Here is a 26,328-nt window from a genome sequence, read left to right as displayed (position 1 = left end):
CAGCTCAGCGAGTCTGTCTATCTGTGAATGAAGGAGGCCAATTTGTTTACATTGTTTTACTTAATAATATATAACATTATATATATATAACAGATAGATCACCCAGGAAGTCGCAACATTAGTCTGACAGCTACAATTCAAGACCCCCCCATTATGATTTGATGGCTCACTTAGCACTGCAGCATTGAGCTGAGACACTGATTAAAAAAAAATACATGAGATACGATTAGAGATATAATATAACATAAAAGGCGACTTTACCTTAATGTGCTCCAAGACAGCAGTTGCAACATTTGTGTGAAGGTCAATCAGCCTCTTCTTCTCTAGCAATTCCGGTAAAGAACTTTGGAGGAAAGCACATTTTAAAAGAGGAGTGAGAATCATTTCTCATGTGAAACGTTCTTTCAACACGAGGGTACTTTAAAATGTACGATAACACGTCTGCTTCACTTTAAACACACAATCTGCGTGGCTCGCCTGACTAGGCATCATGTTCAGCTCTAATCAATTCTGTTTGTTGCTGTCTAACGCTGTACCGAGTTCACAGGTAGATACAAGTGCAAACTTTACAAATTAGTAATTGCATAGCAAGTACACATAAAGACACACATTTTTTTAAACACACAGTGAGAAGTTAAGCAAAGCGACATCTGTTACTGGAAAGATTACAATATGCAAGCCTTTGAGGCAACTCAGGCCCCTTCTTCAGGTAAGATGTAATGTATAGTTAGCCACTTTTCACTACAACGATAATGGTTGACATGGTACAACACCCTCATACTTTAAACACACAGGAATCCAAAGCAGTTAAACACTGAATAACATAAATGGAACCTAACAAAGTCCACCTATTAATTAACTGGTCAGCAGGCACACCACATGCACTTTAGAAGAGGTCATCCACCTGAAGCTAATCCTGTTCAGGCCCGGCCAGTACTTGGATGGGAGACCATCGAGGAAAAGCTTGGTTTGTACCTGGAAGAGGTGATAGTGAGACCAGCAGGGGGCGCTTACCCTGTGGTCTGTGTGTGGATCTCAATGTGCCAGTGCAGTGACAGGGACACTGTGCTGTAAAAATGGCACCATCCTTTGGATGACCCTCCAACTTGCTAGGAAAACCTGGGGGTTGGTGGCAGGACTGCCACTCTAGCCACTGTAAAAAACCTCATACTCTTGAGTGTGGTGCTGAGGTGTCACTTGTTGCATGGCTGCACTTGGATCTCAATCTGGGTGGTTCGTCGTGTGGTGGGTGCAGCAAAGCACTGTAATCAGTGAATGCTCCCAGCCTCCGCCTCCTCCTCCTCTCTCCTTTGGATGAGACGTAAAACTCTGTGGTCATTAAAGATACCTGGGCATCTTTCAAAATCTATCTATCTAGTAGTGTGTTATCTATCATTCTATTATATAGTATCTTTCATATCATATCTATCATATAGAGCCTTTCATGTCTATCTATCTTTTATTTAATCCTGCTGACTACGCTACCTATCTATCTATCATATAATGCCTTTCACTCTATCTATCTATCTATCTATCTATCTATCATATAATGCCTTTCATATCTATCTATCTATCTATAGTGCCTTTCATATCTATCTATCATATATATCATATATTCGCATACCAGGAGAAGGTGGGAGCGGAGGATGCCATCATCTACATGCTACATCGATCCCTCTCCCACCTGGACAGAGGCAGTGGTGCTGTAAGAATTATGTTTCTGGACTTCTCTAGCGCCTTCAACACCATCCAACCTCTGCTCCTTAGAGACAAGCTGACTGAGATGGGAGTAGATTCACACCTGGTGGCATGGACTGTGGACTATCTTACAGACAGACCTCAGTATGTGCGTCTTGGGAACTGCAGGTCTGACATTCTGTTCAATCTAAATACATCAGACTTCCAATACAACTTGGAGTCCTGCCACGTGCAAAAGTTCGCTGATGACACTGCTATTGTGGGCTGCTTCAGGTGTGGGCAGGAGGAGGAGTACAGAAAGTTAATCAAAGACTTTGTTAAATGGTGCGACTCAAACCACTTACACCTTAACACCTGCAAGACCAAGGAGCTGGTGGTGGATTTTAGGAGGCCCAGGCCCCTCATGGACCCCATGATTATCAGAGGTGACTGTGCAGAGGGTGCAGACCTATAAATATCTGGGAGTGCAGCTGGATGACAAATTGGACTGGACTGCCAATACTGATGATCTGTGTAAGAGAGGACAGAGCCAACTATACTTTCTGAGAAGGTTGGCATCCTTCAACATCTGCAGTAAGATGCTGCAGATGTTCTACCAGACGGTTGTGGCGAGTGCCCTCTTCTACGCGGTGGTGTGCTGGGGTGGCAGTATAAAGATGAAAAGACGCCTCACGCCTGGACAAATTTGTTAAGAAGGCAGGCTCTATTGTAGGGTTAAAGTTGGACAGTTTAACATCTGTGGCAGAGCGACGGGTGCTGAGCAGACTCCTGTCAATCATGAAGAATCCACTGCATCCACTTAACAGTGTCATCTCCAGACAGAGGAGCAGCTTCAGTGATAGACTGAGGAGATCGTTCAACCCCCACACTATGCGGCTCTTCAATTCCACCCGGGGGAGTAAATGCTAACATTAATTTTTTTTTTTTCATTTTTATTACTATTTAATTTAATATTGTTTCTTTGTATCAGTATACTGCTGCTGGATTATGTGAATTACCCCTTGGGATTAATAAAGTATCTATCTATCATATAATGCCTTTCATATCTATCTATAATCATATAGTGCCTTTCATATCTATCTATCTATCTATCATATAATGCCTTTCATATCTATCCATCTATCACTGGAGTTTAAATTTCTTTTTCTGTCCACCATGGTCAACTGACCTTATCATCGGACCGTTATTTAGAAAATTAAAAAGCAATTTTATATTTAAGAACTCAGTTTCTCTCCGTTATAGATCTATCCTATGTAAGTATGCATTATGTATTTGTTGTGTACTATTTATGCATTATTACACTTTGTTTTTCTTTGCATGTCATTACTTCATTGATATCCTGTAAAATACTTTGAGCGCCACCCTTTGTATGACAATGTCCTACAGTAGTAAGTGCCATTGTTGTAGTATAACAAATATTTATAAAGTGCTGTAGCTGCTCTGCACTTGTGAAGGCATCATGAAGTGCTGCTCGCTATACAGAAGCACAGCTTTTTTGCTTCCTTTGGCCCTGAAGTGAACTGATTGGCTTTGAATAATGAATATTATTTTTCCCTGTGTATTCATCCACAGAACAGAAAGCTCATCTTTGCCAAAGGAAGCAGAGAACTGATGAATTGGATGACAAAGCAAATTGAACTGAAGACGTCTGATAATCATTGAATCCTAATCAAGTGTAAATGTGCAATTTTATTTGAAAAAGTGAACACAAAGAACCATGCTGACAGTTGCTTATGTCTTCAGATTTTGGTCAGTATTAAGCTCATCTGCTTGACATAAACCATCCAAGCACCGAGAGGAAGGCATTTGCGTTTCAAGTATGGTTTGAATTAGCTTCAACCACTGGCTTTTCTCCACCCAACAGCACCAACTGTCAGCATGAAAAATAAAGGGAGTGATTATGATGGCATTTTCCTTCCTCCCATCTACGATATGTCACTCTGGGATTTTGTGGCAATAACATTTGGTGGTATGTCACTTTTTGAGGTCATTAATATCTATATTTGGAACATGAACAAACTCCAATGTTAACTGCATTAGCCGGGAATGTTAATAAAAAGATAACATTGACTGATGAGCCTTTAGAATCCTGTGGAATGCAAAAGGCTCCACGTTTTCGAGATACGAGACTTTGATCACTGGCGAGTTATTGTTAACACTTGTAAGGCAAAAGGAAAGAGACACAGCCTTCAGAGTGCTGGTGTGCTAACAAACAAGCAGCAGTTCTGTTTTATTAATATGCTGGAGTTGTGATTTGTGCACAGACCCAAAGTCCACCTGAAGTGCCAACAAAATTAATTGTTGATAACACTGGCACACACACAATCATATTCTTTAAAAATGCACACATAAGACAAAGGCAAGCAAGCTGCTAAAGACATACACACTTAATCCTTTATGTGGCAGCACTACAGACTGCAGCTATTGGTATTTTAAAAGTTTGGCTCATTTAATTGTTTTTTTTTTTGGATGATACCAAATGACATCTCACTACACACACACACACAAGTCGACTGTGGCATCATGGTGTTAAAAACACCTGTCAAGGGCTGGATTTTAAAAATTTCTACGAGAAGCCTGCAGGTCATAGTTTGCCAACCCCTGCTATACACATATGAAACTTGATAGAAAATTTACAGTTGCTTCATATTAGTTAACGCCTGGAGACGCTTAAACTTAGCAATTTAAAAAATCTCATAAGCAAGCAAGGACACTACAGGTTGTCCTCCCACCAAAATAAGATGTGTAAAATGTTCATGTTAAACATGACTTGAAATGTAGGAGCTCCCTTCAACAGCAATGAACGCTGACTAAGATCGGACTTGAATACTGTGATGTTTATTTATGGAGCCACATGCAGTAGAATAAGAACAATAGACACAGGACACATTTGCTGAACTTTTTGCTTGGTGAAGCAAAAACTAGCAATTTTAAAAAGCAGAAAAAATAAACAGTGTGGAAAAGGACCTGTGGACATCCTTTTACTGTTTAGGTTGAACATTCACTCGACGATCAAACTAGAATTTACTTATTATAAACCAGGGGTCTCCAACACGTCGCTCCCGAGCTACTGGTAGCTCACCAAAGGGTTAATGAATCCTACATAAATTTGAAAACTTGATCAGTCAAATTAGGGGAGGCCGATCTTTCCAAAAAATCACATCACGATCCTTCTAACACAAAATCACGATCCACAATCTGAACTGCAGTCTCTCTTTTCAATGTGGCAGACACTTAAGAGAATATCTGGACTCAAACTCATCAAGACCTAAGTAACCTTTTATTTTACATTTCAGACAAAGTTGAATTCAACTGTTCTCTTGTTCGCTAGCTAAGCTGAGTTAAGGCACACGCGCCAAAGCTGGCAAGTGACTAAGGAAGGCCCGCTGCGTGTTTCTCGGATTCGCGCAAATCAAATTGGTACTACAAGCAAACTCTGATACATAGCAAAATCTGAGAAGATGCAAAATCAACAGGGATGTTCAAGCAAATTATAGAAAAAACCCGATCTAAATCCGTTAAGTAGTTCTCTCATGAAAAGTGGACAGACAGACAGACACTGGATTTTCTATATTAGTAAACCTTCAAAATAATGTGCAGTTAAAGTCTCAACAGCATTCTCAGCATTTCTGGAGCTTAGCAGAGCCAAATAACGATAAGAATCTTCACCAAGCTGCAGCTCTGAAAATGTCTGCTTTGTTTGGGTCTCCATACTTCTGTGAGTCTGTGACGTGAATGTCATGGAATCAAAGTTCAGAACAAGACTGACAGACGAACATTTAAACGACTCTGTAAAAGTGAACCTGAGGGGCTCCACTCCACCACACACCTCAGTGCCGGTCATCTGACTAACTAAAAAACACATCACACATGCGACTGGACCTGTGAATAAAGTGACACAGCGACATGTGACAAAATGACCAATCTGTGGATCTGGAATCGCACTGTTTTGACTGCATTTGTTTTAATTGAATAGTGAGAGATTCATTAGACAATGCAGACAGACATACAAGATGCAGTTGCAGGTGAAACCAACATTTTCTAAATGTTCAGGCAAAACAAGCTGATTCAGTTTGTTTGGGTTGAAATAAGCGATGAGAATAAACGTTAGAAAACATGAGGAGCTCTCGGCCATTTTCATTTTGTAAAAGTAGCTCTCTCGGGGGAAAAAAGCTTGGAGACCGCTGTTATAAACTAATGCACAAAACGGACATTTTGGAGGAGGTGTGGTATGCAAAAGGTGTACCGTGTGCGATAGAGGAGGGAGAATTAAAAATCAAATTAGAACTCACTATTGAAAAACCGTGATAAAGGAAGTTATATGTAGCAAGTAATACTCTGTGAACAACACTGGGAATCTGGGCTGACTGGGCTTTGCTTTTATTTATTATGAACATAAATGAGGAGGACACTGGGGAGGAGATGAGAAAATATTAAATATTTATATGACAACTGTGCGTGGGGTTACACGGGGTTAACAGGGATGGAATTTTTTTCTACCATTCATTTCTTTGTATAGATTACTTATAGTGATGCACCGATATGGAAATTCTGGGCGATACCGATAACCGATATGTTTTTGTCCATCTTTGCCAATACCGATAACTGATGGCCGATATATATATATATTTATTTTTATTTACTTCAGGTATGAATGTTTTAGGTATGCTGAAAATATATTATGCATTATAAAAGAAACAACAGCAGCATGTGAAACAGAGATGAACTTTTTCTGAACTTTCTGAATTGTACGCTCTTCTTTGCTATATAAGCAGCCAGTACTTTATGCAGGGGAGAAAGAGTAAGACATGGCTCATCTCCATAGAAAAAATACTCCAGGTCATGTACAAAAATATGCTTGACATACACATTCTGAGTAACTTAAGCACATCAAGACACCATGCCATTGCATAGCATGGCATTGGGTATATTAACAAAAAAATAAATGCATATTCTTTGTGCTACAATCTGACATGTATTACTTTAAATAAAACTAAAACAAAGGGTACAATGAGGCCAGTAACCTTGGGCTTAAGTTGGCTTCTTTAAAAGTACAAATGGTAGGTTTTTCTTAACAAAAAGAAGCATTTCTGCGTTTTCACCAGCAATCCCGTTTCTCTTTTCTTTTACTATATTTGAGACAGCTGAAAAAAGGCGTTCACGGTCTAGACTGGTACAAGGTAGTAAAGGGGAATTAAAAGATACAGACAGTGAAATAGCAGATGTCCCAAACTTACATTTTTCTGAGGTGTTTACAAGTGAGCAAGTGGATAACATCAGAGCAGTAACAGGGACTACTAAGGAGGTACTGAGGGATTTGGAAATTATAGAGAGAGAAGTGCTGCTCAGATTAAATAAGATGAAATCAAACAAATCACCAGGCCCAGATAATATTTATCCTCGTGTTCTTAAGGAGGCTAGTGAGTACAGATATAAACCATTGACACATATTTTTAGGAAGTCACTGTGCACTGGAGAGATTCTGAAGGACTGGAAAATGACAAATATCATCCCATCATATAAAAAGGGTGAGAGGGCAGATCCAAGCAACTATAGGCCAGTAAGCTTAACAAGCATCACAGGAAAATTAATGGAAGGAATTATTAAGGATAAGATTGAGCAACACATGGCAAGGAAAGGAGTTATTAGGAACAGTCAGTATGGGGTCAGAAGAGGGAGGTCGTGTTTTACTAACATGTTGGAATTCTATGAGGAGGCAACAAAAGGATACGATCAAAGTGGAGCAGATGAGATTAGTGATGTGGACTTTCAGAAAGCATTTGATAAGGCGCCACATGAGAGGGTGGGCATCAAGTTAAAAGAAGTGGGATTTCAGGGTGATGTTTTTAGATGGGTGCAGAATTGGCTCAGACACAGGAAGCAGAGGGTGATGGTGCGAGGAGCCTCATGAGAACTGGCCGATGTTAAGAGTGGTGACGAGTAGGGGTCAGTGCTGGGGCCGCTGCTATGTTTGATATCTATAAATGATTTGGATAGGAATATAAGTAACAAGCTGGTTAAGTTTGCAGATGATACCAAGATAGGTAGATCAGCAGATAATCTGGAATCCGTTATATCATCACAGAAGGACGTGGATAGCAGACAGGCTTGGGCAGATTTGTGGCAGATGAAATTTAATGTCAGTAAATGTAAAGTATTACACATAGTAAGTAAAAGTGTGAGGTTTGAATACAAAATGGGCGGTCAGAAAATCGAGAGTCCACCTTATGAGAAGGATTTAGGAGTCGTAGTGGACTCTAAGTTATCGACTTCCTGACAGTGTTCAGAAACCATTAAGAAGGCTAACAGAATGTCAGGTTATATAGCGCCTTGATGTGTGCAGTACAAGTCACAGGAGGTTCTGCTCAACCTTTATAACACACTGGTGAGGTCTCATCTGGAGTACTGGATGCAGTTTGGGTCTCTAGGAAACAAAAAGGACAAGCAGCACAAGAAAGGGTCCAGAGACGAGTGACTAAGCTGATTCAGGGCTACAGGGGATGAGTTATGAGTGAAGATTAAAAGAGCTGAGCCTTCACAGTGATGAAGAGGAGACCTGACTGAAGTGTTTAAAATGATGAAGTGAATCAGTACAGTGGGTCGAGACGGTGACTTTAAAATGAGTTCATCAAGAACACAGGGACACAGCTGGAAACTTGTGAAGGGGAAATTTCACACAAACATTAGGAAGTTTTTCTTTACACAAAGAACGATAGACACTTGGAATAAGAGACCAAGTAGTGTGGTGGACAATAAGACTTTACGGACTTTCAAAACTCGACTTTTCTTGGAAGAAATAAGTAGATAGGACTGGCGAGCTTTGTTGGGCTGAATGACCTGTTCTCGTCCAGAGTGTTCTAATGTTCTAACTATATATAATTAAGGTGCCCATAGGTAGGTACTTCATCACTGCCCTGGCGAAGGTTGGGAAATGGGCTGCACTGCTTTTCCAGTACTGGAGGGTGCAGTTATTTCTGGAGATAGGGGGCTCACTGAGATTGTTATTCAGCTGAAGAAAAAAAAGCTTACAAATATTTACCTACATTATAATAAAAAATAATAAATTATTATTAAGTTGACCAGATTTGTGGTAAAGAAAAACGGGACAACCACCTGTACCAACCACAGCCATTGATAAAAACTTGTGATGTTAAAAGCTTGATGCCTAATGATTTGGGTCACATAAAGGGCATTCTTGTTGACAAGCCTGAATTATATCGGTTGGCTGTATCGTTAAAATGTACACATCTGACCGATTTCGATGTCGTCATTTTTAATGAACATTGGCCGATAACAATACAGTTCCCGATATATCAGGCATCTCTAGTTGTTTATAACACTTTTTGTTGTATCTGTACTTTTAATGTATTGATGTTTGTTCTTGTTATATTTTTCTGTTTCAATAAAGTACTTTTTTTTTTTTAAAAAGAAAAAAGACACAACAGGAGAGAACAAAATGGGAATTTAAACTGATGCTAAACTTGAACACAAGAGTTTTCCGACCAGATATGAGGAGTATTGGCATCAGCCTGACTGATCTGATTAAAGGTCAGTACGGAAAACTCATCAAGAACTTCAAAAGACTTTTTTGGACAGAAATATCACATCAGAAGATCTTGAGCATTCATTCCTGTTCTCTCCTGCTAAATGAATCTTAGGTTGGAGGGGTCTGTTAATATTTCACACTACAGATGGCTCACTATAGGATTTCAGAATTGTGTTCCTTTCATGGCGTGTCTATAAACACAAGTAACTCTGGTTTCTGTATTATGCTTTGCCTGAAGAAGGGGCCTGAGCGGCTTACATATCATAATCTACTCAGTTAGCCAGTAAAATGGGCTCACTCATTGAATCCATGGATGACTGACTTGGTACATCACCCTACTACTTTAGAATCCTTCTGAAACATGTAAAGAATATTTGGCATGAGACAACATCGAGGCTCAGCCTCCTAATGGCAAAGTCTCATCTTTTTCTGCCCCAAATGGAGCGCGTACAGTAAGTGTCACAGCTCAAATTCAGTGAGTGACACTTTTTACTAACCTTACTGCAGAAGTCAGCTTTGCCGTGTTGTCTGATAACATGCAGATTGCGCCTTCATCTTCACCTTCAAGACCCTGTAAAAAATACAAAAGGAATTAAGGTTTGTGACAGTTCAGGAGACCTAAAACATGGTACTTCTACAGATTAGGATGCTCCACCTACATATCTACGAGGGACGTTCAAAAAGTTTCCGCACTTTTATATTTTCGTTGGAAACGGTGAAGGCGAGAGTGAGGAGGAGTAATTGGGCATTAAAATGTTGGTGCGACGCTGGGAAACTGCATCGCAAACAAAGGTGACTGTAGAAAAGTCATGTCATTTGTTTTTGAAATTTGTAATAAATGGAGTTTAAAAAGTGCAGAAACTTTTTGAACGTCTCTCGTATACAAGGTAGGTGTAACTGAAAGATGACTACAATTCACAAAACTTTGCATTATGAGCCTACAAATTCAGATTTTTGCATTTTATATATTGTTATTTTGAATCATTTGCCCTATGATTTTATCCAACATTTACAAATAACAGCTGCACTGTACTATTGTTTCAGTATTGCCACGATATCAGCAACAACTGGTCAACACAAAGAGAGGCAGGGACTGACGGAACCAGTAAGCGTAATCTTTACAATTTAACATCCTAGCCACTAGAGGGCCACATTTCTTTAATATTGACAAAAATATGAAATAACTCATTGATCCATAACACTGTCAAGTGTCTAACCCACTTGTCCATTTCAGAGCTGCAGCGGGCTGGAGCCTATCCTGGGAACACTTAGTCCAAGGTGGGACGCAATGACTGACACCACGTTAGAGCTGCAAGTTACCCAACATGTAATAATAGAAATTAGTTTTATAATAGAATACCCACAAAACAACATTGTAGTATGGCTGAAAATGTAAATTGTTATATTAATAACAATACAATATTACATGTTTAATGATGACAGAAAATCATTTAGTATAAAATGTACCCTAGCATTGCAGCGGCTCTAGTCTTAGCTGTCACCATTCTGAGCAAGTGGCAGCTGCAAAGGATACTCAGGGATGATAGGTTCTGCCGACTACGCCATATAAACAACGAACAAGATACTCTTTTTAGTGCTGATCAGTTGCTTGGTTGTCACTGGATATACACAAAGTGTCTGGGGCCACTTCAGGACCTTCTCTTTTTTATTTCTTCACTAAAGGGTCAACCTGGCCCTGTGCAGTAGATATTTATTATGTTCAAAAGTCCAAAAGTTTTCCTTCTAAAGTTGTGTTCCCTCTGAGAACCAGTAACATTCATTTTGCAGTCAACACACCACATGGCGCAGTATACAGTGCAGTCTGTAAGTAAAGGTACCTTTCTCCTAAATCACCTCCACCCCGAAGAGTGTTTTAGATATGGCGAATTTTCCAAAGCACCATTGTGCATCAGTTATCTTAACCATTACAAAGTGATGTTATGGTGATCTTCATGCTGTGTTGTTTTTGACACCTCTTTAGTCCTTAGGTTGAGTGATGACAGAGACAGTTTCCATATGAGCCAGTCTTGAGTGACCTTTTTTACTGGTCAATTGACAGTTCCTTTATTTTAGTATACAACAAAAAGTGCAGCAGGGTTATGCAGAATACAGGGGCACGCATCGACTAAACCGAGGGAAATGTTTTAATTAAAAAATGTGCATATGTGACATAAACTGAGGGAATGTGTTAGGTGAAAATATGCACACAAATTACATACAGTGGCGTGAAAAACTATTTGCCCCCTTCCTGATTTCTTATTCTTTTGCATGTTTGTCACACAAAATGTTTCTGATCATCAAACACATTTAACCATTAGTCAAATATAACACAAGTAAACACAAAATGCAGTTTTTAAATGATGGTTTTTATTATTTAGGGAGAAAAAAAAATCCAAACCTACATGGCCCTGTGTGAAAAAGTAATCGCCCCCTTGTTCAAAAATCACCTAACTGTGGTGTATCACACCTGAGTTCAATTTCCTGATTACTGCCACACCTGTTTCAATCAAGAAATCACTTCAATAGGAGCTGCCTGACACAGAGAAGTAGACCAAAAGCACCTCAAAAGCTAGACATCATGCCAAGATCCAAAGAAATTCAGGAACAAATGAGAACAGAAGTCATTGAGATCTATCAGTCTGGTAAAGGTTATAAAGCCATTTCTAAAGCTTTGGGACTCCAGTGAACCACAGTGAGAGCCATTATCCACAAATGGCAAAAACATGGAACAGTGGTGAACCTTCCCAGGAGTGGCCGGCCGACCAAAATTACCCCAAGAGCGCAGAGACGACTCATCCGAGAGGTCACAAAAGACGCCAGGACAACGTCTAAAGAACTGCAGGCCTCACTTGCCTCAATTAAGGTCAGTGTTCACGACTCCACCATAAGAAAGAGACTGGGCAAAAACGGCCTGCATGGCAGATTTCCAAGACGCAAAAAGAACATTAGGGCTCGTCTCAATTTTGCTAAGAAACATCTCAATGATTGCCAAGACATTTGGGAAAATACCTTGTGGACTGATGAGACAAAAGTTGAACTTTTTGGAAGGCAAATGTCCCGTTACATCTGGCGTAAAAGGAATACAGCATTTCAGAAAAAGAACATCATACCAACAGTAAAATATGGTGGTGGTAGTGTGATGGTCTGGGGTTGTTTTGCTGCTTCAGGACCTGGAAGGCTTGCTGTGATAGATGGAACCATGAATTCTACTGTCTACCAAAAAATCCTGAAGGAGAATGTCCGGCCATCTGTTCGTCAACTCAAGCTGAAGCGATCGTGGGTGCTGCAACAGGACAATGACCCAAAACACACCAGCAAATCCACCTCTGAATGGCTGAAGAAAAACAAAATGAAGACTTTGGAGTGGCCTAGTCAAAGTCCTGACCTGAATCCAATTGAGATGCTATGGCATGACCTTAAAAAGGCGGTTCAAGCTAGAAAACCCTCAAATAAAGCTGAATTACAACAATTCTGCAAAGATGAGTGGGCCAAAATTCCTCCAGAGCTGTAAAGACTCATTGCAAGTTATCGCAAACGCTTGATTGCAGTTATTGCTGCTAAGGGTGGCCCAACCAGTTATTAGGTTCAGGGGACAATTACTTTTTCACACAGGGCCATGTAGGTTTGGATTTTTTCTCCTAAATAATAAAAACCATCATTTAAAAACTGCATTTTGTGTTTACTTGTGTTATATTTGACTAATGGTAAAATGTGTTTGATGATCAGAAACATTTTGTGTGACAAACATGCAAAAGAATAAGAAATCAGGAAGGGGGCAAATAGTTTTTCACACCACTGTATATTGAGGGAGCATTTTAATTAAAAATGTGTACAAATGAACTAAATTGAGGGAACGTGGACTTGAATTGTAAATTGTCCCCATGATTTCTTTATTCTTCATACCCACATCCTCTCTGGGGCTCCATACAAGCAAAACTCGGTGTGTTTACTTTTTCAGTAGAAACTTCCTTCTTGTCACCCTGCCATACAGGCCAGTTTTAAAGAAAACTTGTGAGATTGTTGTCACATGCACAGACTGAGCCGTTTCAGACATGAACATTTGTAATGTAAGTCTTTCAGAGTTGCCATTGGCTTCTTGGTAGCCTCCCTTATCAATATCCTTCTGGCTCAATCATTGGAGGGACGGCCCGGTCCAGGCACACTGTTGGCAGTGCCATACGCTTTCCACTTCTTATTAATGCTCTAAACCAGTGGTCTCAAACTCCGGGCCTGGGGGGCTACAGAGGCTGCAGGTTTTCATTCGAACCCTTTCCTTAATTAGTGACCTGCCATTGCTGCTAATTAATTTCTTTTGAACTAATTTTAATTGACTTGCTCTTGAAGACTCAGACCTTTAATTGTTTCTTTTTTCTTAATTAGCCGCCAAACAATCATGAGATACAAAATGAGCCAAAACAACTGGTGTCCATCATAAAATATCTGAAAATAAAGGAAGATGAGGGTCTCAGGAATGCTCATCTGCTCAGGTCCCCAGTGCTCTTAGAAAAGAGAAAAATCAACAATTTCAGAAATGTTCGCTATGAGAGCAGCAACAAGCCATTGGATTAAAGAACGAGTTTAAGTAACGACAAGAATCAGCACCTCATTAAGCAACTGCTTGGAGTGAAATGGGTTGGAGTGTTAGGCCCAGAATTAGTTGCTCGTCTGTTAGCTCACTCACTTCACATTTCATTTCTGTTTGGGTGCTGCTTTAGGAAAGAGATGAAGCAATTCAAGGGAACAAAACTTGAAAAAGCAAGTTAATTAGCAGCAAAAAACAGGTCACTAATTAAGAAGAGGGTTAGAATGGAAGCCTGCAACCACTGTGGCCCTCTGGGACCAGAGTTTGAGACCACTGCTCTAAACGGTACTCAGAGGGATAGTTAAAGCCTTAATTGTATCCTTCTCCTAACTTGTGCTTTTCCATAACTTTTCTTTTGGGGAATTCTTAGCTATTAAATAATAATGCACATATACAGTCGAGATCCTCAAATATGACACTGACTTCAGCACACTCCAATGGCCTGTCTAGTCCTCAGATATCAGCACCTTTACCTTCAGGTGGAATTGAAGGTTCATTACACAAATGTGTGGTCAAACAGTCTGCAGGAGCCGTGTGATATCGTCGAGTTAGTATCGAGCACAGCCCTCAAAGAGATGTCTCCAGAACCCTGCTGAATCGATGCCTGAAAGACTCTGCGGTAAAAGGGGTTCTGATGTGGTGTAAGCAACAAAGAGGCATTGAGTGTCAGTCAGTCATCTTCCAACCCGCTATATCCTAACACAGGGTCATGGGGGTCTGCTGGAGCCAATCCCAGTCAACATAGGGCGCAAGGCAGGAACAAATCCCGGGCAGGGCACACACACCAAGCACACACTAGGGCCAATTTAGGAGGGCCAGTGCACCTAACCTGCATGTCGTCTTTGGACTGTGGGAGGAAACCAGAGCACCCGGAGGAAATCCACGCAGACACGGGGAGAACATGCAAACTCAATGCAGGGAGGACCCAGGAAGCAAACTCAGGTCTTCTAACTGAGAGGCAGCGGTGCTGCCCACCATTGAGTGTGATTCACAGAAAATGATTTAATTCTGTAAAACGGTGACTTCCATCTGAAACAATGATGCACATCTTATTGCCCATCAGTATACATCATTAACAGCAATAATAAAAGAGACAGCATGACAAAATGACAACTATCAAAAGCCTTACCATGATGCTTTTCAGGCGCTTCACTTCGTCTTCCTGAGCCCTGTAGGTATCGAGTTCTTGTTGCACGGATTCGGCTACTTCTGGAAAAGGGCTAAAAAAAAACCAAGAACCAATAACAAATTGTTCAACACAAGCCAGTCAGACGTCTTCAACAGGCAGGCACATCTTCATTAAGGCCCCACACTGATTTGTTAATTTTTCCGCTTTTACATTACAGTACGGATGGCTGTATTATGTCATTTGCTGCATCTTACCCGTGGAATGTCTTAATAATAATAAGTTTGATTCATGTAGTGCCTTTCAAACACTCAAGGACACTTTACAATTCAATAAACACATTAATAAGATAATAGAAATTACATACAAGGAAATTAATAAAACTCATTTGAAGAGATGTGTTTTTAACAGGATTGTGAAATGAATAATAGATTTTTCCTCGCAAAGGCTGAGAGGAATCCACTAATAATCCAATAATCCACTTCAGTTGTAGTTTTACTCATGTTGTATCATACTGGCTAGCAGTTGCAGGCCATCTTTAAGGCACAATCACAAACAGCCATTTAAAATATTGCAGCTTTTTGTCATCCTAACGCACCTGTATTAACATCTTGGAGAAGTCAATACACTGATGAGAGACTGCAAACACTGCAGCCAAACTGGGCAGGCAATCTCAAATGAGGCTGGCTACTTCTTTTTATCGTTTAGTGTGTGTGAATTCTAAATTGAGTTTAAATCAAGTGTAAAGCATTGCTGTCTGCTTAATGTTAGAGAGACAGTCCTAGTTCGCACCTACGGTTCACCTTCTGTTGGTATGCAGAAATGACGTATGCCATAAACATTTTGCTTTTACAACATACCATAAGCATTTTACAATTCTATAGATGGTGCCCCACATATTTCAGAATAGTTCAAATTCCCAATCCTTGACCTCAGTGTCTCCATAATGTGACGACAAATGCTTCAGTACCCTGTTGTTTTCAAATTTTTCACAACACCTCTACTAATTTGTATTTATAGACACACAATCTTAATTACTTATTAATTACCAAAGATAATACCTTCTGTCTAAATTACAAATGTAACAGTTACAATCCCACCTGGTGGTAAGATGTCCTAGTAAGTTAGCTGTTTTACAACTGAACAGCCCAAAGCACCCTAAAGAAATCTACGAGTTTCAGACTTTCAGTTTTGGCTTCCGAACTTCCGTACGACTGGGTCATGTTCATTCATGGATTACCACATCCAACCATTTCCAGATGGGTTCCATGGCATTAGTCACTTAGCTGTAGGAAACCCGGAGAAGAAATATGGTCCTTGTTTTGAAGTTTTCAAGATTTTGTGACAGCAGAGTATGTGATGCAGATGGCTTGCTTTTATAGAACAATGTAGGGAAAACCTCCAAGTGTTCAGTTATTCCAGTGAAACATGACCATTGTGAGATGAATGAGAGGACTCTTCTAGTAAATTAACCACTTCATACTGGCCACACGTATCACATGCAGTAGTTTAATCCACATGTGGTTTGTGAGACGAGACCAGATTTAAAGAAAGAACAAACCTTGGGCAGTGACTGAAGAAGCTTACAGACTGCCACTGTGGGCACACATGTGCCATCAGCAGGTGAAAAGGGTGTCTTGTATAACAAAGAGGAAACATATAGAGGGTGCCACATGACAGATTAGGTTCTGACATGCTGACCGGGTTATTGTGTGTGCCTATGGACGGGACATGCCGTTTCTTATTCGTAAGACTATTTACCCGCTGTACCTTTAAGAATAGCATACCCATTTTCAGTGAAAGAACCTTAAGTAGATCACAGAATTGGTTCAGTTAATGCAAGAAGTGAATGGTCCTGGAACATTTAAAGAGGAGGATGAAGAAAGCGATTCAAAGTGACACAAAGAGTTGAGCAAGTAGCCCACAAACAGGACGCCCCTTCACACCAGACTGTGCATTGGAACTGAAGACCTGCCTATCCCCCTTATTCACTGGTCAAGAGTCCTGCCTTCAATTCAAAAGTGCAATACCATGTGAAGGGGCTTCCTGTTCGCGGACTACTTTCATCATGCCCGTTGGAGCAGACGACTGAATGACTTGACCTGTGGATTAAGCAACACAAGTAACTTGAGATTTTCTCATGGACATTTTCAATACCACTTGTTGTTGCCCAGCATTGATTACCATTGGCTCCCATTCTATCAGAAACTTTGTTGTGTCTGTTCTCCATGAAAACATGAGATTAAAAGTTTTTTGCAGCCAATGTTATAAACTACATTTTAGCATTAGAATCCCTGAAGTCTACGAAAAAACTCGTAATCCCAGGCCACCTTAAATTCCTTCGCACCGCCTCATCAGTGTCTTTTGTTTTGCAAATGTGTGTTCCGTGTCTACAAAGATCTGTGTAAGTGTAGGATGACACGAAATTGGAGGCAAGAAATGCTGAACACATACCTAAAGCAGAAGGTTTTTCCATGTTATACTAATATTGACGTGAAGTGTATAATGTGTGAAGACTTTAGTCTTGGATGGTGAAGAGGTAGGAGCTGCTGCCTTATAACCAAAAGGTTCTGGGTTTGAGTCTGGGTGCTCTGCGTTTTGAGTAGTGAGCTGCTATTATTATTACTACGAGCAGCTCCTACCTCTGCACCATCCAAGAATGCATACTGTATCAACATTCAGTCATCTGATGTTTGAGTTTGGGTTTTTAACTCATTGACAGCAACATGTAAATTGAATTTTTTATTTGGTTATTTTCTTGAATAAATGCGCAAGTGTTTATTTGTTGATTTGGACTAAAGTCTTCACACATTATACACTTCATGCCATTACATGTTCAGCCTTTCCTGCCTCCAATTTTGTAAAATTCACACATTTACACAGATCTTTGTAGACACTGAACACACATTTGCAAAACAAGACACTGATGAGGAGGTGCGAAGGAATTTAAGGTGGCCTGGGATTACGTGTTTTTTCGTAGGCTTCAGGGATTCTAGTGTTAAGTAACATAAAAAAAAATCATGGTTGGGCAGAATAATTCTTTAAGCATGGAATGCTACATGAGGGCTTCATTCAGGTTTTCAAAATTCTCAAAGGTATCAACGCTTATTCATCAGAATTCTTTTAATTGAAAAGAGAACATCAAGTACTTGGAAGTTATCGGTGTAAATTAAGGGAAAGTATGATTAGAACAGAAGACACTTTGTCACACAAAGAACAGTACAGATTTAGAAAAGACCAAGTTATCATGTAGCTGAAGCAGAAATGTTGGACATTTTTAAACATGTGGATGACCAACCGGCTAACTGAACAAGCAACAAATGGACTGAATGATATCCATTTCTGTGTAAAAAATTTTTATAATAAAGTACTGCTAGTCAAATAGTTCATCAAACAATCACAACGCTATAAAAATGCCAAGATGAGAATGAAAAGGAGAGAATGACAGGTTAAGTCAGCAGAGTCAGGTTTGTGGTAAAATGGACAGGAAGGAATTGGTAGAGGGAACATAATCAAGTTATTAAATGGCCAGACCACAACTTCGACAGGTCATGGAAACGCTACAGCAGAAGAAACCTGGGAATGGACTTACCACTTGCACCATTTTAACCCAAGACATTCAGCCAGGGGCACTTTAGGCTCATGGGGTTATTACTGTCATGAGTAGACTGAAATTCTTACTTGCATATGCTAACTGAAATGCTATACATCTTCACTCTCCGGCATCATGATTAATATACTGTGTGACGTACAATAGATGAGCTTCTAGAAAAAAAAATTAGACCTTGGAGTATTAAAGTTATTGTGTACTAGCTGTCCCCTGCGGCTCCACCCGCGTAATAGTGAAAACAGGACAGTGAGGAGGGCTGCTGCAAGTGAACTATGATTCTTAGCGTGATGAGAGAAGTCAAAAAATCAACCAGAATGTTCAAGCAAATTTTAGAAAAAAAACCCGATTTAAATCTGTTAAGTAGTTCTCTCGTCCGCTAGCTAACTGGAGGTAAGGAACACCCCAAGGCTGGCGCACGAGTAAGGAGGACCCTGCCTCCTTCCCCTTGGCCTGCTGCGCGTCTCTCAGATTCATGCAAACAAATCGGTACTGCAAGCAAACTATGATACATAGTGCAATGAGAGAAGTCGCCAAATCAACCAGAATGCTGAAGCAAATTATGGAAAAAAAAAACCCAATCTAAATTTGTTAAGTAGTTCTCTTGTGAAAAGTGGACAGATAGACGTTGGATTTTATATTATATATATATATAAAATCCAACGTCTTATCTGTATATATATATAGATGAAGTGTCATGGTATGCTTTTCATATTAAAAATACAGCATCTATCTTAGAATTAGCTCAAAGGGTTAATAAATGTCAGTTACTTGTTCAAGCATATCAGGAATCCCAGATAAAAGTCAAATGAACAAATGGAACAAGAAGGTTCCGGGAGACGGTTTCAAAAGCGGCTGACTGTCATGTACCCAGTAAGATTTGGCAGTACACAGAAAACCCTAAAAAAAAAAATAAGTGTTGAATTCAAAAGTATTGGGAATGACAAGAATGTAGTGAAATGAGACTTTTATTTTGGGAATGTATTTGGGTGGATACCAATCGGAGTAACGTTGTGTATGCATTAATTCTGTTCTGTAAAATCAATTGTCTATAAATGTGCCTCTCTGTCTTTGCTCTGGGACGATTTGTTGCCAACCTCTGCCCAGGGCACTGTGCCTTAGAAGATTGCTGTAGAGAGGTCCTGGTTGAGGACAAGATATCTGTAATCTCTTCCACAAACCACAGTGTTCATTTCTGTGTTTACAGGGAATGTAAGTGTGACAGAGCCACTTGTGCGTAGTGCTGTATGATCCGATGAGCAGTAACCAAACAAACTGTGTATACTAAGTTACAGTGAACTGCTAATATCAAAGCAGTTCAAAGATACTTATTACAAATGGCCACATCTTCTATTCTACTTTTGTCAGATATTATCCCCCTGCCTACTAAAGCATAATGCCTGCAATTTCATTTGGAATGCACACAAATAAACAGACTGAACTCAAAGCCTGTTCTGCCATACTGGGGAGGGATTTACTGTTGTGTCCGCAATGAGCAGATGCTTGAATTCTACTGCTGGACCTCCTTACCTTTTAAAGTGGTATAATGGAAAAAGCATTCAGTATTTCATTTGGAAGGAGATTTTGAATGCTTTGTAAAAAGGATTCATTGATTTTGGAGAGAACATGGAGCCTGGCTTTGAGAAATGGGCCAGAAAAACCAAAACTGCTTCTTGAGAAATGTGTTTAGAAGGCTGAGTTGACTTGTTTAAAGTAAGTGTAACATATGATAAATAATCCCATTTCTTTCACTATAAGGGTCACCTTGATTGCCTCATCACCACTCACCTTCCTTTATGCTTTTGCCAAAACCGATCAGCCGCTGTCAAATCATAATTTTTCTTGTTCTTTTTTTTCGGTCGAGCCCCAGCTGGGGAGTTTTCTGGGCCTGTGGATTCCTCCATGGTTACTCGGTTCAAATGGAAATCCTGGTTTGAAAAGGAAAAAAAAAAATGTAGAAAACCAGAAAGAACATTTACTTTTGTAAAAAAAAATTAAGAATTGGGCTAATGTAAAAACAAAATGTCTATTGCTTTTTAGAATGCATCATGTAGGAAAAAATGCACAGTACGCTTCCTTAGGGGTATATGTTTGCATGACCTGCCAATTTTTAATGTCAATTCGGGAATGTGAATAAAGGCCGTGTGCTTATTCATTTGGTTTTCATGGAAAACACTTTATAAAGTTATCTGCACTTTGCTTCACAAGAGGATTAAAACAGAACTTCTCCATGCCCTGAAGTCAGTGTCCGACTGAACAAAATGCAACTTCAGCCTACACAATAACAATCCTACCTTTGCTAACAAACACTCTCAAGTCTGCTTAAAATGATAAAGTGTGTACTGCTGTAGCAGCACTACGGAATAAAAGACTACATATCCCAGCTGTCCCAGCGGTGCTGCTCTATTGGACAATTTCGGTGAGCACAGGGGAGGGCCTGCTGGGAAGAAGACCGAAGCAGTGGGAACTTTTACAAGGGGCACCAGCAAGAAGCAAGGGGATTGCGATCGTTCGTCTGTCTGATGAAACACCACTTCACACATTTGGATTACCGGTTTATTGTTCCTGTCTGGACGTATGGTCTGTCTTGTGCCTGCCTGTTTGTGTGAGTTTGTACAGACGGGACACGTCCTCGTCAGAGGGAGCGCGCCCAATCACCTCATCTCATGCTGCAACGGCAGACCAGCAGGACAAACTTTACATTACTTACTGTTCCAATCACCATCCATCATCATCATCATCATCATCTGTAAACGCTACATTTGGACCTTGTCTTAAATGGTTATTGTATTATTTTTATTATTGGTCATCGCCGTAAGGGAGTAGCAGGGACGGTTAACTGTTTAATTGTTGTTAATACTCCTGGCTCATTTAATATATTGCACTATTTTTGATTTAACCCGCTGTCCGACTGTGTCTCTGCGAACAGGTGGGGCCAAGGCCGGGTATGTTCCTGAGGACCCCACCGAAAAAATAAATAAATCAGCGTCCCTGTGATGGTGTGAATCTTAGCAGCACCTCGTCTGCTACACTGCGGTCAAACTCATAAAAACGACAGCTCATCGCTAAACTAGAAATGATGTCCTCCCCAAAGTTCAAACTCTTTGAAAATGTCTTCATTTGATTTTATTATTAGAAATATAAATGTGCACAATCAGTTAAAAGTCTGGAGACACCCAGAAACATTCATGTTTTGTATAGATATTGATATAAGGCATCACGAGTGTTTCTAATGACCGATTTTTAATGTTTGATGGTAGCAAAGACTTATTACCGCGACTGCTTTTGGTCTTTTCTAGAACATCGTCACCCTGCTGTTCTCCTATGGTCCTCAGCCGTAAGTACACATCATCTGGACTCGGTCGGCCTTAAAGTGACGCATGACTGTCATACAACTGTGGATAAACACAAGCCAGAGACCCCCGTAAAACCCCTAACAACCCGGAGCAGCCTGGATGGGCTTAACCCCTGACGGCCGGGGTTAGTGAGACACGTTTGCTTAAACACAAGGAGACTTCACTTGTCAAGCTGGAGCACAGCCAGGTCAGAACCCGCAAGCAGACCACCCTGGCCGGCTGCAGTGAGCGGCGCTCGTCTGTCAGTACATTTGATTTCCACAAGACCACACCTTGGATAAGAAAAAGGGTGATGCAAAATACGCCCTAAAATCGCTGCTCTTACACTTTGTCGAGGAATTCAGGAAACTGCGGATTGCTGGACAGTCTTATGGCTTTGGGGCAGCGAGGTGAGCACACGTGCGGGGACTTCCAAGACTCCCCGAGACGCGAGGCACTCAGGCCAGCACCAAGTCCAGGAGGGCAACCCTGAACAAACTTGGAGAGAAGAACGCGCCTGCAAAGAGGGCCGAGTGCCCCCCTCACTGTGTTCGAAGGGCTCATTTACGTTTATTTTGTTTGTTGTTTATGTCCCTTTGGTTTCATTTTCTTTTGGCATCTTTTACTATACACCATGTCTTTTGCAACAGATGGTTACAAAGCCCTATTTTAGCTGCCATTCTTTCAGTGTCCCAATGGTCAACTCCCTGAGCTTATCCTTAATTATTCAGGTGTAAATGCCAATTGGGTGGCACAGAAACCTTTGTCATTGCATTAGCATGGCTGAAACCTGTCATTCTGTTCACTTGGGTTGCAAAGTCCTTTGTTTATCGTGTAATTTCCTCTGGTGGCCCAATTTTTTTTTTTTATTGTGTAGACCTTAATAAAATGTCTTAAATCCCATACACTTTACTTTGGCGCTTCTTCCCCACTTCCCTTCTACATCTGTAACCTCAGGCAATTAGACGCAGTAAAGAAACAGGTAGGAATTAAGTTAAACATTTCATTATATATTATTGATAAAATGACCAAAAATATTAAGGAAGCAGAATACTAGATGAATATTGGCAAACGATACCCTTAGAGTCTAAGCAGCAGTGCATCTTAACAGGCGTTAACAAGGCGGCTCTCGGATTATCTTCAGGCTAACTTGCTTTGCTAGCACATGGCCTTTGAATGGAGTACTGGAAGAGGCCACATGCCTGTAAACATAGAGTTGTCTTTATCATGGTCTTTTCTACACCGTCAGATGGCGAGAGACAGCTAAAGGGAAGGAGACCAACTTTACACCATCCTTACCACAAAACACAAACCAATGAGATGTTATAGTTCAGAATGGCCTCCGATTCAAAACCAATCATCAACAGCCATACTTCAGACCAGTCTTTCCTCATAAGTCATCCCCTCCCTGTAGCCCTGAATTAGCCTAGTCGCTATTTTCTGGACTTTCTTCAAGCACTGCCATGTCTTTTTTTGCAGCCTGTAGACCAAGGCTGCAGCCAGTACTCCAGAAGAGGCCTCACCAGAATGTTATAAAGACTTGAGCATCCCCTCCTTTGGACTTGAACTCTACACATCATGCTATATAATTTAATGTTCAGTTAGCCTTCTTAATGACTTCTGAGCACTGTCTGGAAGTCGATAGCTTAAGAGTCCACCACGACTCCTAACTCCTTCTCATAAGGTGGACTCTCGATTTTCAGTCCTCCCATTGTGTATTCAAACTTCACATTTTCACTTCCTACCTGTAATACTTTACATTTACTGACAAACCCGTCCAAGTTCCTTTGTGACGATTCAACAGATTCTTGATTATCTACCAGTCCACCTATCTTGGTATCATCTGCAAACTTAACCAGCTTGATACTTATATTCCTATCCAAATAATTTACTATATATATATATATTTATATTCATTGCATTCGTAGTCTGAGTCCCGACATGATTGTATGGGTGGTTACCTACCAGGTAACGCAAGTGGTTGGTCTGCCATTCGGCAAACATCCGCCACAGGGCGCCCTTTCAGTTGTGAGAAGCAGATCATGGAATATTACATAGTTTACTGTCAAATAATGCAAAGAGTACACGACACGTGTTTCGCCCTTATTTGGGCCCATCAGTATGTGAAGCAACGCCCGAAAAAGCAGCCACAAGGAAAGGAGCAATGTGAAGGTAGAGTGTCCGTATCCTCTAGGCCCGTGTGCGAACAGCCCCTCTACTCACACCCCCTCGGTCAGGAGCAGAGAATGTCAGAGAGAGAGAGAGAGAGAGAAAAGCAAACAATCAAAAATCAATAGGTGCTGTTAGAGCTTTTAAGTATGTGAAGCACTGCGCGGGATGCATATCGTGTATCATTGAGGAGTTTTATGTAATACGTAATATGTGCTCTGATTGGGTAGCTTCTCAGCCATCCGCCAATAGCGTTCCTTGTATGAAATCAACTGGGCAAACCAACTGAGGAAGCAAGTACCATAAATTAAAAGACCCATTGTCCGCAGAAATCCGCGAACCAGCGAAAAATCCGTGATATTTATTTAGATATGCTTACATTTAAAATCTGCGATGGAGTGAAGCCGTGTACTTAGTAAATGAGAAAGTAAAAAAAAAAAGAGGAGTTTTATTTCTTTTTTTCCAATTTGCTTGAGTCTCTCTTCTTTTTCTTCTTCCAAGGGGTGGGGTTTGAATATTTATTTTAATTAATTAATTTTTTTCCGCTGTTGATTTTAATTTGCATTTATATTTTTCCTTTTCTTTCATTGTAATTAATTTGAAGTAAGTAGTTATAATATCATCTGGTATGTTATTATACTAAGTTTGAATTTCAAATGCTAATTCTGAATTTCCCCATGGGGTGAATAACATTTATTTAATCTATTGAATGCCACTATAATGTGCTGGTTTTGCAAGATAACACTGAAAAAATAAATAGGTTTCACAGTAATAAGAAGGCAGTTAAACATTAATCTGCTCTCCCACCTTCCCCAAAATGGCAACGTTTTAGTTTGTTCATCGTCTCAAATGACATGAACATAGACAATGTGTTCAGGTGTTTCTGTACTGTAGACATTTGGTTTCTAGGGACAGTAAAAATGGCAAAATCTTCTGATGGTGTTGAGTATTCACAACACAGATTTAAAAGCCAAACGCTGTAGCACAACTAGTTTTACTGCTCTTGGATAAAGAATCGAGCTACAGTACAGGCCAAACGTTTGGACACACCTCATCATTCAATGCGTTTTCTTTCTTTTCATGACCATTTACATTGGTAGATTCTCACTGAAGGCATCAAAACTATGAATGAACACACGTGGAGTTGTGTACTTAACAAAAAAAGGTGAAATAACTGAAAACATGTTTTATATTCTAGTTTCTTCAAAATAGCCAGCCTTTGCACACTCTTGGCATTCTCTCGATGAACTTCAACAGGTAGTCACCTGAAATGGTTTTATTTCAATGTAAATGGTCAAGAAAATAAAGAAAACACATTGAATGACGAGGTGTGTCCAAACTTTCTGTTGAATCAGGTCAGTTTGAGCAAGGAAAAAAATATATCATTTTTTTAAATAAAACAATTTTATTTACTTTACTAGTTATAAATGCATTAAAAAGCAAAAAAAAAAAAAATTTCTTTAAGCACAATTTTCGTGGTTATACAGTGGTGTGCAAAACTATTTGCCCCAGAAAATGCAGTTTTTAAATGATGGTTTTTATTATTTAGGGAGAAAAAAAAATCCAAACCTACATGGCCCTGTGTGAAAAAGTAATTGCCCCCTGAACCTAATAACTGGTTGGGCCACCCTTAGCAGCAATAACTGCAATCAAGCGTTTGCGATAACTTGCAATGAGTCTTTTGCAGCGCTCTGGAGGAATTTTGGGCCACTCATCTTTCCAGAATTGTTGTAATTCAGCTTTATTTGAGGGTTTTCTAGCATGAAGCGCCTTTTTAAAGTCATGCCATAGCATCTCAATTGGATTCAGGTCAGGACTTTGACTAGGCCACTCCAAAGTCTTCATTTTGTTTTTCTTCAGCCATTCAGAGGTGGATTTGCTGGTGTGTTTTGGGTCATTGTCCTGTTGCAGCACCCAAGATCGCTTCAGCTTGAGTTGACGAACAGATGGCCGGACATTCTCCTTCAGGATTTTTTGGTAGACAGTAGAATTCATGGTTCCATCTATCACAGCAAGCCTTCCAGGTCTTGAAGCAGCAAAACAACCCCAGACCATCACACTACCACCACCATATTTTACTGTTGGTATGATGTTCTTTTTCTGAAATGCTGTATTCCTTTTACGCCAGATGTAACGGGACATTTGTCTTCCAAAAAGTTCAACTTTTGTCTCATCAGTCCACAAGGTATTTTCCCAAAAGTCTTGGCAATCATTGAAATGTTTCTTAGCAAAACTGAGACGAGCCCTAATGTTCTTTTTGCTTAA

General features: G+C 40.2%; 1 protein-coding gene across 2 annotated transcripts in view; it reads right to left on the bottom strand.

Annotated features, from left to right (window-relative positions):
- scfd1 (sec1 family domain containing 1) overlaps window positions 1-26,328 on the bottom strand; it is a 181,024-nt gene that overhangs the window by 107,948 nt on the left and 46,748 nt on the right. For both annotated transcript variants that reach the window (XM_039741264.1, XM_039741263.1), the window contains exons 11-14: window positions 20,348-20,487; window positions 14,956-15,046; window positions 9,742-9,815; window positions 262-343 (exon numbers count right to left, since the gene is read on the bottom strand). In XM_039741264.1, coding sequence (XP_039597198.1) covers window positions 262-343; window positions 9,742-9,815; window positions 14,956-15,046; window positions 20,348-20,487 — 387 coding nt within the window. The remainder of the gene's footprint in view (window positions 1-261; window positions 344-9,741; window positions 9,816-14,955; window positions 15,047-20,347; window positions 20,488-26,328) is intronic.

The sequence above is a fragment of the Polypterus senegalus genome, chromosome 18 (assembly GCF_016835505.1).
Source record: "Polypterus senegalus isolate Bchr_013 chromosome 18, ASM1683550v1, whole genome shotgun sequence".
Lineage (NCBI taxonomy): Eukaryota > Metazoa > Chordata > Cladistia > Polypteriformes > Polypteridae > Polypterus > Polypterus senegalus.
This window is presented reverse-complemented; position numbering and strand designations above follow the sequence as displayed.